The sequence below is a fragment of the Electrophorus electricus genome, chromosome 24, assembly GCF_013358815.1.
Source record: "Electrophorus electricus isolate fEleEle1 chromosome 24, fEleEle1.pri, whole genome shotgun sequence".
Lineage (NCBI taxonomy): Eukaryota > Metazoa > Chordata > Actinopteri > Gymnotiformes > Gymnotidae > Electrophorus > Electrophorus electricus.
In genome coordinates this window covers 2,695,974-2,715,594 of record NC_049558.1, presented here as the reverse complement: position 1 = coordinate 2,715,594, position 19,621 = coordinate 2,695,974, and the positions used below count along the sequence as shown (strand labels likewise).

At 41.1% G+C, this 19,621-nt stretch overlaps 1 protein-coding gene across 1 annotated transcript; it reads left to right on the top strand.

Annotated features, from left to right (window-relative positions):
- The first annotated feature begins 386 nt into the window (after positions 1-386).
- pik3cd (phosphatidylinositol-4,5-bisphosphate 3-kinase, catalytic subunit delta) lies at positions 387-18,983 on the top strand. Its single transcript, XM_027016323.2, has 23 exons — positions 387-778; positions 1,570-1,744; positions 2,191-2,419; positions 2,644-2,870; positions 3,565-3,744; positions 4,614-4,769; positions 5,451-5,540; positions 6,603-6,824; positions 7,674-7,770; positions 7,979-8,109; positions 8,218-8,268; positions 8,385-8,552; positions 8,820-8,941; positions 9,461-9,604; positions 9,685-9,784; positions 10,277-10,458; positions 11,284-11,393; positions 11,542-11,620; positions 11,864-12,031; positions 14,105-14,228; positions 14,551-14,696; positions 17,000-17,132; positions 17,415-18,983. The coding sequence occupies exons 2-23, from the start codon at positions 1,601-1,603 to the stop codon at positions 17,547-17,549; spliced, it is 3,138 nt and encodes a 1,045-aa protein (XP_026872124.2). The 5' UTR covers positions 387-778; positions 1,570-1,600; the 3' UTR covers positions 17,550-18,983.
- Positions 18,984-19,621: the final 638 nt, after the last annotated feature.

The window sequence follows — 19,621 nt, the reverse complement described above, 5'->3', positions numbered from 1 at the left end:
CATGATTCAGTTGAAATAGTAATGACCTTATTCACGAAATGCGGCGGCTTATGATATATTCCATTTCACTGGAGAGTAAACATGGATAGAGTGCATAACATATAGTGGTCAAAGTAAAGGGTGGTCAAGAATTTTTTTTTAAAAATCAGTAACTTAAAAGACAAGTCTATAGAGAAATTGTATATGATTAAATGCGACCTAATGAAAACCAGAGTCTATAATATAAGACATTGTGTCATTCGCAGGGACAACTGACCCACTGTCACTTCGTCAAACCAGACGTTGGCGTTCGCTAAGAGTTTGGGGATCCTTCGCGTTGTCCAATGCCTTGTTGAAATATGTAAATGCGCTGACTGTTAAAATGCCGTGGTCGAAAGCGATTGTACTGAATCTGAATCGTAGGAAGCCAAACGTTTCAGCTTTTTATCGAGAGAATAAAACGACCCTTGTGACCCAGTAACGAGAAGAGAGTGAGCGGTGCGTTAGCATTTTGTTGCCATTTCGCAGATGATCCCTAACATTTGTAAGGTACGCATGTCTATGACATCCTCGCAGCTTGTCACTTCCACACTCCTAAATCGATAAGGATAATCACAGTCCTGGTTGACACATATCGGCGACATATCTGACTAAAACTTTGGGAATCGTTGAACCTGTGCCGTTTCTAAATCAGCTGGACAATTACGCGTGGAATAACGTATCCATTTTCAAATTGATGGTGGGGAGCATCGTTGATTCTACATACCATGGACTAATGGGAAACCGGCGAGGCTGTTAGGCAAGTTGACATTTTTACATGTTTTAATAAAATCGTCATAGTTCTGGTTATTGAAACCTATTGGGCGCATATCGCCCAGACATTATCGCCCAGACATTGTCGCCCTGACGCATTAAGAAAAATCATGAATGACATTTGAAAAAAGACTTATTCGTTGGTGCGTTACTATCTAATAAATCTGTCTAATAAATTTGTATAAATCGTTCGTTTCTATGTTGTTAGCTGTACGAAACACAGCGCATATGTCTTATCTTGGTTCTCCTGCCCGGGCTGTTATGGTCGTAACCTTCTATACAGTCCGAGAACTCGGCTGTGGATGGTGGGGCACTAACGCATCGACCGTGGGTTGTGTTTATGTTTGCTATAAAAGCAAATGACTTTAACACAAACATCAGCGAGACTGCACAGACGTAGCTTAAGATTCCATTTTTGCGTTAATATCAATCCCCTAACTAAATGTAATATATCAACCCCCTAACTAAATGGATGTATTTTTGCAAAGCTTCCCCAAGGTAAAATATTTTTGCCATGCTGTCCAGGATGTAGAAATAGTTGACGAGCATTTATAAAATTGTTCACAAATGATGCAATTTGTGTGTGCCATGAATTTTGTTTCTGCCTGTTTCTAATTTCCGCTTTTTAAAATTTTTATTTAAATTTTTTTTACTGAACATTAACCAAACTTTTGAAACACCTGTGAACATAGTTCTTTGCCTGCTGGCTTCTAGCAGTGTTTTCCTTGTATACTGGGCAAGTTCGCCTGCACTAAAACCGGCCGTTGTCTTCCGCAGTGTGGCTGGTAGTAGACGCATGACCTGAGCCATGCCGCCGGGGGTCTGCTACGGCATGCAGGATGTGTGGGAGAAAGGAGGTCGTGAGCAGGTCACACTGGAGTTCCTCCTCCCCACGGGTATCTACCTCAGTTTTCCCGTCGCTCGCAATGACACCATCGGCACGATTAAAAAGGTAAAATAATAATAATAATAATAATAATAACAAAAAGTCGTTAATGCCCTGCCTTTTTAAAGTGGTGCTTCAAAACACAAAGATATACTGTAGTCTCCTCGTCTAAGACTTATGTCATCATTAGCTAGACTTATGTTATTATGTTTTTAAACTGTTATTATGTGTTATGTGTCTATCAGTATGTTCAGTGTTTTACTCGTTAACTATAAACAGTAAAATAATACTCTTGTTGATTTCTGAGCAAGAACATGTTGACCTAACTGGGTCTTCATACAGCTGGAAGCTGTGTGCTCCTCAGTGGACCCACAGCCTCCAACAGAACAGGACTGTTATGCAGAAATTGTAGGGCAAGGGATTAAGCAAGCGTAACACTTTGTCACTGGAAACCACAAATGCCACAAGACATTTGCCGAACGTGACCCTCAATTGGCTGAGTATGTCTGTAGATGGTGTGGAAGAACGCACGGAGTGAGCCTCTGTTCAGCGTCCTGAGTGACCCCGATGCCTACGTGTTCACCTGTATCAACCTGACGGCAGAGCGCGAGGAGCTGGAGGATGAGTCGCGGCGTCTGTGTGATGTCCGGCCCTTTATGCCCGTGCTGAGGCTGGTGGCCCGCGAGGGGGACCGTGTCGAGAAACTCATCAACACCCAGATCAGCCTGCTGATTGGGAAAGGTTCATAATTCCAGTTTTGCTACTGCCCAGGTCTACGTCAGGGTAGCAAAATGGCAGTCAGTCATAGCTGTGAACTTAAAATCATGGACTAAGGCCAAAGGCTGTTCTTAGAAGCTTCTCAACAGATGCTGTCAGATTTGCTGAGCAGAATGCTGACTGTTTGCAGAAGGTGCTTGATGCCGATGTTTAGGTCTTGATGCTGTTGTTTTGGTCTTGCTGGCCAGGTCTGCACGAATTTGACACTCAGAAGAATCACGAGGTTAATGAGTTCAGAGCTAAAATGCGCTCCTTCTGTGAGGAAAACGCTCAAGACCGGCAGCGGTTGCCATGGCACCAGTGGATGAAGTGCAACTTTCCCTGTGACTTGGAGCCCTTCTCCATGGTTGTGCAAAGTGGGAAATCTTGCAGTGTTAAAAAACTCCTTGTCAATGTCAAGTTCGAGGCCAGTGAGGTGAGCCACCGGATGTTGTGTACTCATCTTGTTTCACATAACACCCCTTTAATTAATGAAGAGATTCATAACCTAGATATCGTAAGTCAGTGTAACAACTTTGTCTCCAACTCTGTTTTTAAAAGCGTGTTTGTATAACCACCGTCACTTCAAATATTGGCTGCCAAACAGTCAAAAGCCTAATTTTAAACTGACATATTTAGAGTGATTTTGACATCACAAACCAAAATGCTCAAAAGACGTTGGCGTTAGAGATAATGTCAGAGAACTGCATTTGCAGACAAACAGGGGCCTGTGTGACCCAAATTCCCCAAGTGAGGGATTATGTAAAGTAGTATAGTTCCACAGCACCAAGCTATCTGGGAAGCCCCCACCTACTCTTCATGTACCTGTAGCTTTGTGTTCCTTCTGTAAAATAAGCCTGAGAGCGACTCAGGATAGAGACTGACAGTCAAAGGGAAAAGTCCAAACAGTGTTTGTTTTCACTGTTTTAAATGCCAGCTAATACCACTAGCAAGTATAGCAAAAGCTTTCCCTCCCTTTGTGTGTGAAAACATTTGGGGTACAATCATTTCAGTCTTTTTGCAACTGGGTTCCCATGCCACAAGGCAAATTTCTGCGTTGTTTGTCTCAGAGTGACCCTGTCGAGGGCTTTGAAGCAGTGTGCTGAGGTCCTCTCTCTTATGCTGCACAGGAGAGCTTCATGCTGCAGCTGGACCCTCAGGATTTTCCCGTGGTCCTGATGCAGAATGCACTCCGGAAGAAAGCCACAGTCTTCCGACCACTGAAGCAGGAGAAACCCGAGAACTACACCCTGCAGGTCAACGGGCGATGGCAGTTCATCTACGGGAACTCCCCACTGTGCCAGTTTAAAGTGAGGGGTTAGCTTCCTGTTTGCCTCGTTGCACGTTGGGTGCCTTTAAATTCTGTCTGAGGTTTACCGAAGGCCAGGTGGGAGGTAGAGGGTGGGAGGTGGGTGTGGGTTGTGTGGGGAGGGCTGTGTGAGATTATTGGGAAAAGAGTCCTCTAATGGTCATAGAAAAGGGAAGCTAAGTGTTGCACAGTGTCAGCTGCAACTGTAGCAAGTGTAGAGAGCTAAACAATAGGTCTGTCTGAGTGTACAGACTATTAATAGTTCCGGCTTTGAAGAGTTTGTTCTTTTTTGCTCCTCCTCACATCACTTGGTTTTCTGCATTGTCATTAGTCCTTAATCCTAATTAAAATGTTGCAGTGACAGTCCTTCTAGCTCCCCACTGCCTTGACTCTAATTCTGCACGCAATAACAAGTGTCTGACGGTGTCAAGGCAGTTGTTGATATAGAAACTGCCAGTACCTGCAGAGATGAGTCATGCACCTCTGCTAGGCTTTTAACAGTCAACTACCCAGAGCGTAATGTGATTTGAGCTGCATTACGCTAACTAAATGAGGGTTGCAGGGTTTGATACTGATGACTGTGATGCCGGCGCTGCCCTCAGTTGCTCTTTGTGTGTGTGTATGTGTGCGTATGTGTGCGTGTGTGTGTGTGTGTGTGTGTGTTTGTGAAATGGGAGCGAGGCAGTCCCTCCATGACTGTTGTGATGGATGCCCTCACTGCACCTCAGACCATGCAGTAGGCTGCCACAGAGGAGCTTCTCCAACAAAACTGGCCTTCATCCAGAAAATGAACTTTATATGCCTGAACATTTAGGTCAGCTGCAGTCCTCTTCACCGTTTTTTTTCTTCTGTGTTTCCATATTTTTGCAGTACATTTTCTCATGTTTGTATGGAGGCATTAAGCCGCATTTGACCATGGTGCATCACTCCACTATTATCAAGTACCAGGAGGAGCAGGGTGGCCTGAGTAACCAAGTCTCAAAGAGCCGCAGTCTATCGAAACCGCCGCCGCTGCCTCTGAAAAAGGTGAGAGAGAGTTATCGCACCAGAACACCATCTGTTATTAACAGTGGAACAACAAACTACACTTCTTGTTCAGCCTTCTGGGAACTGCCTTTGCATAGAAACCTTTGCTTCATTCACTTTTGTTCATATCTTAGAGATTTACTAAAATGTAAATTTCATAAATTCAATCTTAGGTTAAAAAGAAAAGGCTTTTAAGAAAGTGAGGTGATTAAAATATGTTGCCTTATTATTTAGGGCTTATTATTTGGAGAACTTGTGGAGAAGCATAATGTTGGTAATGTATCGTTGGCCATTAGTAATAGTCACTGAATGGATTGCTGTTCAATGTCATAATTATCTGACTATGTCACTTGTGTGGACATAATTTAATACGTGCTGATGTTTCACTGTGAACAGGTGGTCTCTAGTGGGAAAAAGATACATTCGTAACACTGACATGGGTCACAAGCCTTTGGTTTCATACTGTTAGAGTTCCTCTCGCTTCATGTTTTCATCGTAGTTGCACGTCTACTATTACTTTTACTTCTGGCCAAGAGGTTTATGACATGTCAAACATTTACAGTGCGAATCATGAAGATGTTTTCTGTTTATTGATTAAAAAAAATGTACTGGAGATTTACAGTCTCCATTTTAGTCCTGGACGGGGCTTCCTCTGTAAGGTGTGCTCCATTGTTTCAACAGCAAAACACATCATCGTTGTGGTCCATCAAGGAGCCGTTCTTCATCCAGCTGGTGCACGGCACTCGGGTCAACACAGACGAGGGCATGAAGGTAGAAATGCTTCTTCATATGACTCTTGGTATCCTTTATGGCATGGCTGCTTATCGCTTACAACTACAGCAGACAGCAAGGAGTGAAATCATGAAGTGCGGTCATGTGACCCTCACCACATATTTCCCATAATTCATCAGAAGCGGTTGAGCAAAACATCAAAACAGGAAGTGGGGAGTGACTATCTGGCTTTCACCGCTCTCTTGGGCCTAGATTCTTAGAAAAGGGCAGCAGTGTTGCTTACACTCGCTTGCATCTTTTTTTTTCCTTGTTACAGAAGTGAAAAGTCATGAGGGCGGTTCGCTTCACTTGTAGGGAAAAAAAGATGTTAGATTTAGTCACGCCTTTCATTTTCATGAAACGTCTCAAGAGTAAAAGGAGTAAAAGTTAAACTTGTAGAAATAACTCTAGATTCTTTCATTAAAACGTAAACGACCGAACGAAAAAGTAGTCAGCGTTAAAAGAACTCAGATTATACGGGCACATTTTAGTTATCAAGTTAAATGTACAGCATGAAATGAGATGAGTAAACCGAGAAAATGTGTTCATGCATGTTAATGTTTAAACTTTGACCACCCATTTTCAGCCACTTATTTCATGCCTCCAGATGCATTTTGTCTTGTCATACAATTACCAGTATTGTCTGCTGCTGGAAGGCAGAGGTTGTCATTGATAGCCTTAGGGGAAGGACACTTTATTTCTTATTTCTTATCATGGATAGTGGTTTAGTCCAGCTCAAATGTTCATCTCTGTTTTGGTTACCTGATGTAATGCTGTTTTTGTTAGATGCACTGGGTCATTCATTCCTTTCTTAGTTCTCTAGTTATTCAAGTTCATTTAGCTCATTTGTTTAATGATTTATTTTCATTTCATTTATTCATTCATTTATATGTTGATTTATTCATGAATATATGGATCTGTTGATTTAAAGGGGTCATTCTGTGTACTAGGTTTCACTTCTGGAACTTCGAAAAGTCTGCAAACTGCTAAATGCCCTGCGCTCTATTCTAGTCTGATTTTGAAGGACATGTCATCTCTTCCACCCAACCCCCCACCCCTTAGCTGGTGGTGCAGGCAGGACTCTTCCATGGCGGTGAGCTCCTCTGCAAGGTAGTGACCAGCAGCGAGGTCAGCGTGTGCTCTGACCCCGTGTGGGACCAGAAGCTCGTGTTTGACATCAACCTGTGCGACCTCCCGCGCATGAGCCGCCTCTGCTTCACCCTCTACGGTGTTCTCGAGAAGACCAAGAAACAGCGTTCCACCAAGAAGAAGAACAAAAAGGCTGTGAGTCTCCGAGGAGGGTCGGTTCCCTTGGCAACAGAAGCTCGGAATCTTCCTCAAACATAACGGGCGCTATATTTTGCAGCGTTTGCAGGGTTTGGGAATAAAATGTGCAGCTTGACGGGTGCTCGATAGTCAAATCAAAAGCGCTCAACCCGTGCTGTTACAGAGGCCCAGTGACTTCGCGCCACTCGGCATGGCCAACGGGGGCCATGTGCTCAGCCTCCAGGTGCATGTTTATGCGCGCATTTGTTCATGGTTCACACCCTCCATGTCCACTTCTGCTTTCCTCGCTGCTTCCCTTTCATATAGTGAGTAGAGAAGCTGGTCTAAGCGAGGAAATGAGAGCGATCTCTGTCTCAGGCGCTCCGTCCCCGTAACTTTATTTTAAATATTTGTAGAATAATGCCAGACTATGTTACAGGAGCGCTGCTTACCACAGTCTGATCTTAATCTGTGGGTATCTGAATATGTTTAAGTCATCACTTTAGACAATTTAGACTGCATAGTTAGTGCCGAAGGCTGACCAAATATATACCAGTCAGTTTTAATTTTCAAACTTCCTGGAAATGGAGGAATTTATAATATTTGAAGCCAGTAAATACAAATTACCTTAATTATGTATTATTATTATTGTTTTTTTAAGCTAACAGTTATTTCATATCCTTCACAACGATGGAAATAAGCTGCATATTTTAGATATTCATAAGGCGTCCGACTGCATATAAAACCATGGCTCTCTCCCGCGGAGCCTTGATTGGGAACCTCTGTATGAAATAATGAATTCTCTGTTTTTGAGTAGAGTGGGATCTTGATCATGGCTATATGTGAATGGTCTCTGTCTCCTGTCAGGACTGCCCTCTGGCCTGGGTGAACACGATGGTGTTTGACTACAAGGACCAGCTGAAGACAGGGGAGTTCTTGTTGTCCACCTGGCCTTCGGCTCCAGGTGCTTAGCGGTTCTGTTGTACTTTTTCAGACTGCTGCATTCAAATAACACCAGCCTCAATAAAACGAACCAAATGTTAATATAATGTAGTTACTGGATAAAACCTGTTAACTCTGTTCTGTGTCATAATTGATTAATACATTTGTTTGTATAACAACGATAATGATAATAATAATAATAATATTAATAATAACCTCGTTATTTGTAGATGATAAAGGGGACCTGCTGAATCCTATGGGCACAGTGGAGAGGAACCCCAACATTGACAGCACAGCCGGACTCCTCATCCGCTTCCCCAGTTTCAGACCGCATCCCCTCTACTACCCCCCCCTTGAAAAAGTAAACCGGACAGCTTCAGCCATAAACACACCCCGTCCCACCAACCTTAACAGTGTTGTGATGATTCACTCATAGTGACGATATTTTGACATTTTCCTCTATTTTTAGTTGAACGACCCTGAAATAAATGGCAAGAAGGTTGTTGCTACGAAAGAGGAGGTAAGATACTGCTCATTCGTTTGTGCGAGCAGAGTGTGAGAATTCATAAAACTGAAGGCATAGGACAGGTCTACACTGCACTTACACGCTGTGATCCGTCTCGTTGCTGTTCGCAGCACCTGAAACTGAAAGAGATAGTGGACAATAAAAACCACACTGAGTTCTTTGAGCATGAGAAAGAACTGCTGTGGAAGCTACGCTTGGACGTGAGAGCTCACTACCCAGAGAGCCTCTCAAAACTCCTTCTCATCACCAAGTGGAATAAACACGAGGACGTAGCCCAGGTACGTACGCAAGCCAGCAGGCCACTCTGTAGTGTGCATCTATCTGTCATCTTATGTCATGCTATATCATGCGTAAAATTAAAACACAGCTGTTTAAAATTGACACCCTAAATACGCTCCCACAAACGGATGGAAAAATTTAGACACAACTGATCTACTTTGTGCATCAATACAAATCAGCGACCAGCAGTGCCACCTGGTTTAGAGAAAGTTTAGAGTTTAGAGAATTGCCCTTTTGTCACCGACGTGCTCGGCTTTGTGTTTCAGATGGTATGTCTGCTGCGTACGTGGCGGGACCTGCCGCCACTACATGCCCTCGAGCTGCTGGACTACACCTTCCCTGACCCCCACGTCCGCTCCTTCACCATCCGCTGCCTCAAGAAGCTGGGGTGGGTGTCTGCCAGTGTCTTGGCCACAACTTGGACAGTTATGTGAGCAAGCACATATGTTGTGCTGTGTTGTTCTTTGCATTGCAGTGACATTTGTCGTCGCTCTTCTTCTAAGTGGTTTAACTGTATAGGATTAACGGGGCAGGGGTAAGATGAATTAACATTATGCACTTGTTCCAAGCTGGCTTCCATTCACCTAGCATTTTTAGATTTTACATTTACAGCATTTAGCTGACACTTATCCAAAACGACTTACAATTATGACTGAACACAATTTGAGCGTTTGAGAGTTAAGGGCCTTGCTCAGGGTCCCAACAGTGGCAACTTATTACTGGTGGGGCAGCGTTCTGATTACTAGTCAAGCACATTAACCACTGAGCTACCACTGCCATAGCTGGCCCTTCTGTCTCTGTAAGGACTATCCCTTCAACAACAAGGCTACGGAGATGGTTCTCTTCTTGAGTCCAGACATGTAATTAAAGAAACCTTTGTCATCATATTCTCTGTCTCCCTCAACAGCGATGAAGAGCTTTTTCAGTACCTTCTGCAGTTGGTGCAGGTTCTAAAATATGAATCATACCTTGACTGTGACTTGACCACTTTCCTCTTGGAGAGAGCTCTGTCCAACAAGAAGATAGGCCACTTCTTGTTTTGGCATCTCAGGTAAGCTTCAGAAGCCTCAAAGCACTTCTTGTTCCACACAGGGGGCTCCGTGCGACTGAGTGACGTGTCTCTCCCTGCAGGTCTGAAATGCACGTGGCCTCTGTCAGTCTGAGGTTTGGACTCATCCTGGAAGCCTACTGCAGGGGAAGCATCTACCACATAAAAAGCCTAATGAAACAGGTCAGCACAGCGAGAGAAGTCATTCTCCTTATCTCCCACAGCATACTGCAGATGGACTTTAGCTGTTCACAGCTGTACACTTTCAAAAACTGGTTACTCGGGTCAGTAGCAGATCGAAAATGAGGGTCATATAAGTGTCATATCGTATGACTGAAGTATGTCACCACAACATAAATTATTTAGAAGTGATCACAGTAACACAAATGGTGTGTCTGTTCCCCTTTGGAATGTCACGATAATATAATTATGGCTGAGGGACAGCGGCCTTCTTTAGACGACTTGGACAGCAGTCTTCAGTGCCTTTAGCTAACATCTAACCATGCACATTGTAAACCTGTATTTGCAGTATTTGCTTGTGTTGGATGCTGTGTTTCACTATGTTTGATGCTATATTTTGAGCACTTAAGCAAGATAAATGTTTGGCCCTGAATCTGAGTGTGTGTGACTGAGAATGTGTGTGTGTGTGTGTGTGTTCTTCTGCCTCCTGTGCAGATTGAGGCACTGAATAAAATGAAGGCTCTGAATGACTTTGTAAAGTCAGGCAGCCAGAAGTCTGCCTCCAGACTGCAGATCACAGAGGACATGAAGTTGTGTATAAAGCAGGACACGTACATGGAGGCACTGTCTGATGTCATCTCCCCACTCAGTCCCAGTATCGTCCTCTCTGAAATCTGGTACGGCTCACACTTCGCCCAGCCCCGCTCCAGCACAGCACATCGAAGGCCCCTGAATGCTTGGGTGTTTGACGCAAATATTGCCATGCTGCTTTTCATGGATGAAGATGAACGTGAACTGTAGTGACATGATTATTATATGTTATTATTACTATCACACGCAGAATCCGAGAATATTAAATGAGTGATTTACGTATTTTTCACAGTTTGTTGTGCTGATTATTTTTCAGTTTTAGAGGTTACTTCATTGAATGCCACTTTTTTGTAGTCTTCAGCTGCTGAGTAATATTATTTTCCTGGTCTTACTCAGACGATGGTAGCATGATAGCATGAAGGACTGGATGTGTCATGAAGGACACATCAGTGTGTAGATGTTTGTGATAATAGATGTTTTGCAATAATCTTGCACAAAACATTTTTGCTTTTTTTTTTTTTTGTACATTTCAGAAAGTGTTTTTGGCAGTTCAAGTACATAATAGGACTATTAGGTTTCATTTTGTATGTGTCCCATATGAAATATTTTTAAGTATAAATTAAAGTATAATTAAGTATAATTAAAAGTATATTTAAAAAATATATATAATTTATAAATCTATATCTATATATCTGTATATATATATATATATATATATATATATATATATATATATATATATATATATAGAGAGAGAGAGAGAGAGAGAGAGAGAGAGATAGAAAGAAAGATATATATATATATATTCATCATGTGATTCCTTAAAAATATTAATATGCTACAAATCTATTACTATATAAAATGTTTATTTGTGAGTTAGTTACAATTAATGTGTTTTATTTTGGCCTCAGCCCAGACAGATGCAAGTTCATGGACTCTAAGATGAAGCCCCTCTGGCTAATGTACAAGAACAAATGGGACCACTTAGACACTGTGGGTATCATCTTCAAGAACGGAGATGGTACGCAGAGCAAAGCCCTACTTTTAAACACAGTCACACACACTCTCTCATGTATACACACACGCACGCACGAAAACATAGACACACACACCCGGATCCACATACCCAGTAAGTATTAATACTGACCCATTTTCATGATGGTTTTCAGATCTGAGGCAGGATATGTTAACCCTTCAAATGATACAACTAATGGATGTCTTATGGAAGACAGAAGGCTTGGACCTCAGGTTTGTATTTACTGAATTAAATATCTAGCTTCTCTTGGAGTGTGAACTCATGGCAGGCCTCATATAAATTAAGATTTCTATTCAGTGTTAAGTTTTTTTTAGGAGAGCTCATATTTAAAACTAACGAAAGGTCTGAGGATAGAGATGTGTGTCACAGCTGCCGAGCGGGAGTCGTACTCTGGCTCAGTTCTCCCAGACTCTCTCTCCTCATGTCTTCCTCTGCTCGTTGTCCGGGGGAGACAGAATGGTCCCATACGGCTGCCTGTCCACGGGGAACAAGACGGGCCTGATCGAGGTGGTGAAGAACGCGGACACAATCGCCAACATCCAGAGAAACAGCAGCAACAATGCTGCCACTGCCGCCTTCAACAAAGATGCGCTTCTCAACTGGCTCAAGTCCAAGAACCCCGAGTGAGTGTGGCGCTCGCCTCGCGTTTTGTGTTTGACGGCCACGTGCCTCGCTTTGTAGATCCCTCAGGCCACTGACACCCCGTGGGCCACTGCATTACAGAGAATAATTTAGGCCCAGTGCATTCTCTTATCTCTCTGTTGTGTGCTTTCTGTCCGAGAAGCTGCAAAGAGCAGCTTTGTGCCTGACTCATCCATCAACCACAACTGACTTGAGCACTCCACGTGTGTGCCTACATATTTAGACTCGCCTGCACAACAGTTTGGTTGTTAGGCTGTGGTTGGTTTCACACTGGGCAACCTGCATTCACTATAATGTTTCAGCGCAGCACAGCAAGTTTGCACCATGAGATGTTGTTTTCGAGGCCCCCTGTTGGGAGGACAGTACAGTCTGATGCCCTGGTAGGACCTGAGCAGGCCAGAGGTCATAGCCAAACTGCTCCAGGGTTCAGCAGATAAAGGGCTGGGTCTCCGTCCTGAGGGAGAGTCCAGTGCCACATTTATATGCATTTGTGAACATCTATCTGCCACTACCTCCATTTACATGGACGTGATTATGTGTAGATAATACTCTACTCTGCATGTATAGTACAAACCAATGTGAAGTATGTTTGAATTGCTTGTCATATTAATAGTTATTTTATTCAATAGCATTTTAAATCAAATTTCTCTTAACTTTGCAGCATTAGGCAACAGTAACACACCACAAGCATTATCATTATTAAACCAAATGTATTATTAACAAAGTAACTAAGACTTACATTAATGCAACCCATGAGTTTATTGGCTGTAATGGATTTTTAGAGATGGGAAGAACAAAAAATGTTGATGTTATTAAATTATAAATGGTCACATTGGGACAGGAAGGAAATACATTTGGTTTTCCATTATTTTGTAAAATGTTTGTATATGATCATTATAATTGTAAACACTTATGGTTTATTAATACTGAAGTTCATGGTTTGTTAATCCCAATTAACAATATATTAGTGCCATAAGTAAAGGTAATTGATGGAACTTTGATGAATGGTGTTATCTTTTATTCACTGATAACGTATGTTATATATAGTATGTGCAGTTTAGTTTAAGCAAATTAAATCAGACCCCAAAGGTATTTTTAGATGTTCAGTTCAGTATTTACGGTACTTCAGAGACATTACTGACTACATTGATTTCAAAATTTTAAACCATGAGTCCAAATGTCTACGCAACAGTGTATTTGATTCCTTTTTTTCCCAGTTGTATACAGATGAGCATTGTTTTTTTTCCTGGTAGCTATCAGTTTCGAATTGGAAGGCCATTGATTGGTACCTATGAAACAAGAGACCAGTACCCATTATAGAAGTATCTATCTCACTCCTCTGAGACGTGGTTCCTGAGACGGATGCTTGCTTGCCTTATGCAGCAGTGCGAGGCATGTTGTGTTAGAGACTGAGGGCCTCTAAATAGCTGTCTTTTTAACTTTACAATGTGTTGGCGTTAAGCATGATCTATTATTTATTGTGTGTTTTACTGTGGACTGAGAGAAAATATGTGGCATGCTAAATATTTAAAAAGCAACATTGCATGGCACTGATGTGTACTAGTGGCACGGCGCTGATGTGTACCAGTAGATGAGGTCAGATTGAAAGTGCATTTTTAACTGTCCAAGATGCCTATACATCCTGGTTCTAGTGTTTTCTGAAGTGTGCAGTTTCTGTCTGAGGAGAGACTACTGAGGTAATGAATCTGATTTGAGACAGGTTGCACCATGAGGACCAGAACACAAGCAGGGGACTCATTAAATATTAACCTGTAATATTAATACAGTGTGCTGTTAGGAGACCTCCTGTGGTGTGAGCGCCGAGTCGCATCACTACCAGTAAACACCTTCAGCCACGGCACTGTGTGAAAATGTAGAACTGATGTGGGGGACTGTCAGCGTGTTATTGTGGGGGATGGTGGTTGCGTGCGTGTGCGTGCGTGTGGGTGAGTGTTTAACACAGAGATACACAGGCTATAGACAGACCAGAAGAAGGAAGAGCTGGAGACTAGTATAAGGTGAAATGATAAAACCTATGCTATTTTTGTAAACAGGGATAAACTGGATCAGGCTATTGAGGAGTTTACACTGTCCTGTGCGGGCTACTGTGTAGCTACATATGTCCTGGGAATTGGAGATCGCCATAGTGACAACATCATGATCAGGGAGAATGGCCAGGTAGGAAGAAAGCACATGAATAATTCTATAATCCCTTGCTACAAGTTTGAGAAGTCCTAAATTTTCTCCAGTAATACTAAGCACCACAGGGAGGCACTAGAGGGCATGATTCTATCTACTGTGTTATATATCAATTCTGAGTAGATCCCAGTGGACACATAAGACCATTTCTACTGGTCCTAAATTAAGTGTATAATCACATTCCTGCTGATGTGCCAACCTGGCTGCTTATGTAGATGCTTATATATTTATCCAAATATAAGCAATGTTCAGGGCCTGGATTTTATTCTTGCCTTTAAATGTTTCTTTCTTATGTTTGCAGTTATTCCATATAGACTTTGGGCATTTTCTGGGGAATTTCAAGGCAAAGTTTGGAATCAACAGAGAACGTGTGCCATTCATCCTGACATACGACTTTGTCCACGTGATTCAGCAGGGACGGACCAACAACAGTGAGAAGTTTGAACGGTCAGTGCATGAATGCAGACGACGGAGGTCAATACAAAGTCAAATTCAATATTTGTGTGTTGTTACAAGTCAGTTTTACAGAAATCACATATACAGAGAATCCAAGGTGACGGTGGCAAGGAAAAACTCTGAGAGAAAGAGACAGAAACCTTGAGAGGATCTGAGACTCAGAAGGGGACCGCATGCTCCTGTGTATGAAACTAATAAAATAATGAATAAAGTTGAATTTGCTTTGGTGGTCAGGCAGGCAGGGCCAAAGGGCAGAAGGGCTGGAACTCTCCTTTAGGGTTCAGCTTGTATCAGCATCAGAAGAGACAGGAGAGTCAGTACAGCTCTGCAAAGGAAAGAAAGACTAGTTAGTTAGTTCTGTTTGGAAGGCAGCCGACTCTGTACTCTGGACTCTAACAGAACCAGCTATAACAGCTTAGCTAAACTGGGAAAGTCAGAAGGTAGCACAGGTACTAGGTTTCCCAGAGATACCACCACCACTGCTCCACCGCCTACATACCTGTGTGGATGCATGAGAGCTTCAGAATGACAGCAACAACATCTCAATTTAGCTTTATTCTCTTTTTGTCGATGAACCCCGAGGTCTGCGTCATTTATCTAACCTGAACATTAATTTCCACAAGATTGACTAAACAAATAAGTTTTCAACCTAAACTTCAAAACTGAGACTGTGTCTAAGTTTCTGAACACTAACACTCAAAATCTTTTTCTAAAGTTTGGGGAATTTGTATGAAAGTGAACATTCCTCTGCCATAACTTTCATAATTGTAGGTACTAATAGATAGCCAGCACTTTGTGGTCTTGACGTGAAATAAGTTCACTAGATACTACGGACCAAGGCCATGTAGGGGTTTGTATGTCAGTAAGAGAATTTTGTAACCAGTTTGGAGTTTGACAGGTAAGGCAGTGACGATAATATTGGAGTAATATGGTCATACATTCTAGTTATTGTATGGTCCTTAGCTTCCAGATTCTGGACTAATTGAAGCTTGTTTAACCCCTTACTGGAACATGTAGTTAGCAAGGGACTGCAGGTACTAAAAACATAAGCACTTTTTTTGGTGTCATGCATGGATATTGCATTTTTTAGTTTTGCAATATTTTGAAGGTGAAGGAAGCGCACTTTAGTCATATTACCTATAAACGCATCAAAAGACAGGTCAGGATCAATTGTGATGCCAAGGTTTTCCACAGTTGTTCCTGGTACAACAAGAAGGCTACCAAAATTTAGCATTAATTTTAACATATTATTTCTAGCAGCTATGGAACTCTGCTTTGTCTGGGTTTGGTAGGAGAACGTTTTCTGATGCTTTTATGTCTTCAATCCCATTAAACTAAACATTATTGTTTGGATTAGCTGATATATTCAGTTGTGTGTCATCAGCATGACAGTGAAAACTACTGCCATGTTTAAGAATAACAATTCCAAAAAGCAACATGTATATTGTAAAAAGTAGAGGACCAAGCACGGAACCTTGAGGAACATCATACTGTAATGGATGCTTCACCATTTACACTTTCAAATTGCTAGAGGTCAGTTAGTTAGGATCTAAACCAGGAAAGGACTTTTCCTGTGAACCCAATAAGGTTTAGGACATGTCTAGTAGAATAGTGTGACAGTGAAGCATTGCTTGTAATGTTCAATAATGCTGTCTCAGTCTAAGACCCAATTGACATTTTTCATGAATGTGATTGTTATGCAAGCTCAGCCGCTGTACCATAGCTTTCTCCAAAATCCTGGTTATAAATAGCAGATTTAAAATAGGTCTATAATTTGAAAGTTTGACAGGGCTCAAGATTAGGTTTATTGATAATAGGTTGATTGATTGATCACAGTGCGGATGAAAGGAAGAGTAAGGTGGGACTGGAAAGATCAATAACACACCTTGTTTGGTAGGTTAGTGAGAGAGAACAACATTCCTTTTGGTATTCCTTTTTTTTCTCTGATAAATCACACTGGCTATTGCTATTGTTTTCTGTCACTAGGATGATTATATTCTAATGAGTTTAAAAGCACAACAAAAGCATACTGAGTGCTTTTAGTATCTGGGATTAATGGAAATTATCTACGATGTCCTGTACTAATACTAGACTTCCCATCTCGTTCACCACCCCCCCCCCAAAAAAATCATTTTCACTTTTTAAATATTATTCTGTTTCTACATGAATGTAAATATTTAATGTTATTTTGAGATGCACACTTATACCTTAGTTTCTGAATAATGCAAATAATGACCTTGACCAAAGGGTTATTCATGCTTTTAAGCAAAGGAAGCTGTCTGTGTGCTCCACAGATTCCGTGAATGCTGTGAACAAGCATATAAGATCCTGTGTAGGAATGGAACTCTGTTTGTGAACCTGTTTGCCTTGATGAGAGCTGCAGGACTTCCTGAGCTCAGTTGCTCCAAAGACATTCAGTACCTAAAGGTAAGAACCGCGCAAGACCTTCACGCAAAAAAGCAAATACAGTATAACTTATAGACCTCACGTTTCGCAAAGCCATTCAGGATCTGAGCCGCGATTATCAAGGGACAATGCTTTAAAATTGCTTTTTGAGCAGAACTCAAAAAGAGATGATTTATTTAAGGGTTTGCTTTGGCATCGTGAGTAACAGACGGTGACGTATATGATCTGTCTTGTAAAATATGCTGATTTAACAATAACAGCACAACACTGCTAGGATTGACAGAACATTTCATGCCTCTTAAGGACTCTTTAGCTCTAGGCAGATCTGAGGAGGAGGCTCTGAAGAACTTTAAAGTGAAGTTCAATGAAGCTCTGAGGGAGAGCTGGAAGACCAAAGTAAACTGGATGATGCACACTGTTGCCAAGGACAACAGATGAGCACTGGCATATTCAGGAGAAGCTTCTGTGAACCAGGTTCCCCCTAGGAGTCATTTCTAAACCACGACTTGAACTGCTGGTGTTTCTTGAGGAGTGGAAATTGTTCTGAATCTAATAATTTACTATGAAATGTATTAAATATTTAAAAAATATATTAAACAATGATCTAAAACTAAACCAAGCCATAAACTCAACAAATGTAATCATTGGCTTCCCTCTAATTTAACTTAATTTAACTGTCTCTGACCCAATGCTTAATAACTATGCCAGGCACTGATGAATACTCTGAAATAGTGTGATCTGAAAGGGAATATGTATTTATATTTTTAAGGTGTACAGTATGGATTGACTACCAGTCAGGAGAAGGAAACACTTGTTCAGTGTTTCATAGAGTTTACATTAATTTTTTAAACTCTTTTAACTTTATTTGTACTTGAATATTTCAGCTGTAAATATTACTTTTGTGTTGTATTTGGTATTTAAAATTTTGAGCAGATTATGTCTAATAACATGTACAACTGAAGATTTTTCTTAATTGTGTTTTTTATGCTTTTTATTTGTTGGAAAATCCTGACCAATGGAATGAAATGTATGGCATTTATTAGGAGCTAAACACTTTTGCTGGCATGTGCTTTGCCATGCTGTACTGGGTATATGTGCACTCCATGAAGACAGATCAGTTGAATTGATCTACCTCTATGATAAACTTCAGGACAAGGTGCGAGATAGTATGCTAACCACTTAGAGATTAATTGAACACTTGCACTTATAATCAATATGTGCCTATGTTCAAAAGTAACTACATACACACATTTTAGTTACTGGTGTTTTAGAATTGGTGTAAAATAGATGTCCTGGTCCCTCTTTCAATATTTAAGTGCAAATGTGTATATTTGATATGTTTATTGTAAATCTGGCTTTTCTGATGGTTCAGAAAATACCATGTACTATATGTCGGGAGGGAATTGGTGATTGAAAGGAATACCAATGTTTGTCAGTGTTTCTCTTATATGCTTATGTTAGAACATTTTAGTTTGGTTAGGCAAGGAGAGCAAATGATCTAAAGCTGGGATTTGGGATGAGGCACATACCACTGTCTAATTATCTAATCATCATGACTCCTATAAACAGCATCAGTTTCTTTGTATTAAAAAGTATAGTAATAAACATTGAGAGAATGTAACATTTTCATAAAGTCGTACTTGTTACGTAAGTGAAGCCTGAGTAGCAATTACAGTACCCTTAGTTTTTTATTTATTTATTTTTCTTAGAAAACAAGGGGCAGAAGAAGTGTGCAACTGGAATTTGTATGTGCCTAATATTTGTTTGTTTTCAAAAATGAACGAGCCATTCTCTGTGCAATCCTTGTGTGCAAGGTGTTGCTAAATAATCAATGCAGTTTGTTAAATAAATGCTTTGAATGCCATACAGGAATTCACACAAATGTCAATGATTCAATGGTTTTTGTTCGCAAATTTTCCCTCTTGCTTGGTTGTATTGTTCTAAAGCAATTTGCATAAAGTCTTTATTTGGGAAATGTTTCAAATACAGTTGTTGTTTTCTAAAAGATCCCTTAATTGAATGAGTACATGGTGCAAAGAAATGGTCATAAAACCTTCTCACAATACAGCCCTTAAATGATTTGACAGAGAGGCAGCATTTGTTCTGGCTCTGTACTCATCATATTCGATTTAAAATGATACAGTGACAATAAGATTTAAAAGCAGAATGTTGGGTTTACTTAAGTGGTTTTTAAGTTGAACTTTTGTCCTTGGTAAACCATGTAGGATTCATAGCCCTTTTCCTGAACATTCCCTGATTTGAATTCAGTTGTTTCTTAGCGAGCTGTGTTGCTGCACAATAAGTTCATGCAAAAGTTAGCTAACAAAGGGTATAGAATTGATTCTTGATGTGGCATTTGCACCTGGCTCCTGTTTTTGTTCTCCCTGTGCGTAAAGCACAAAGGAACATAGATACCCAGTAGATCAGGCTATAAAAACAGCCTGCGACAACAAAAAACCCAGGTGGCATTTTCAGAATCATTTTGCTAGGTATGTTACACAAGAATTTGT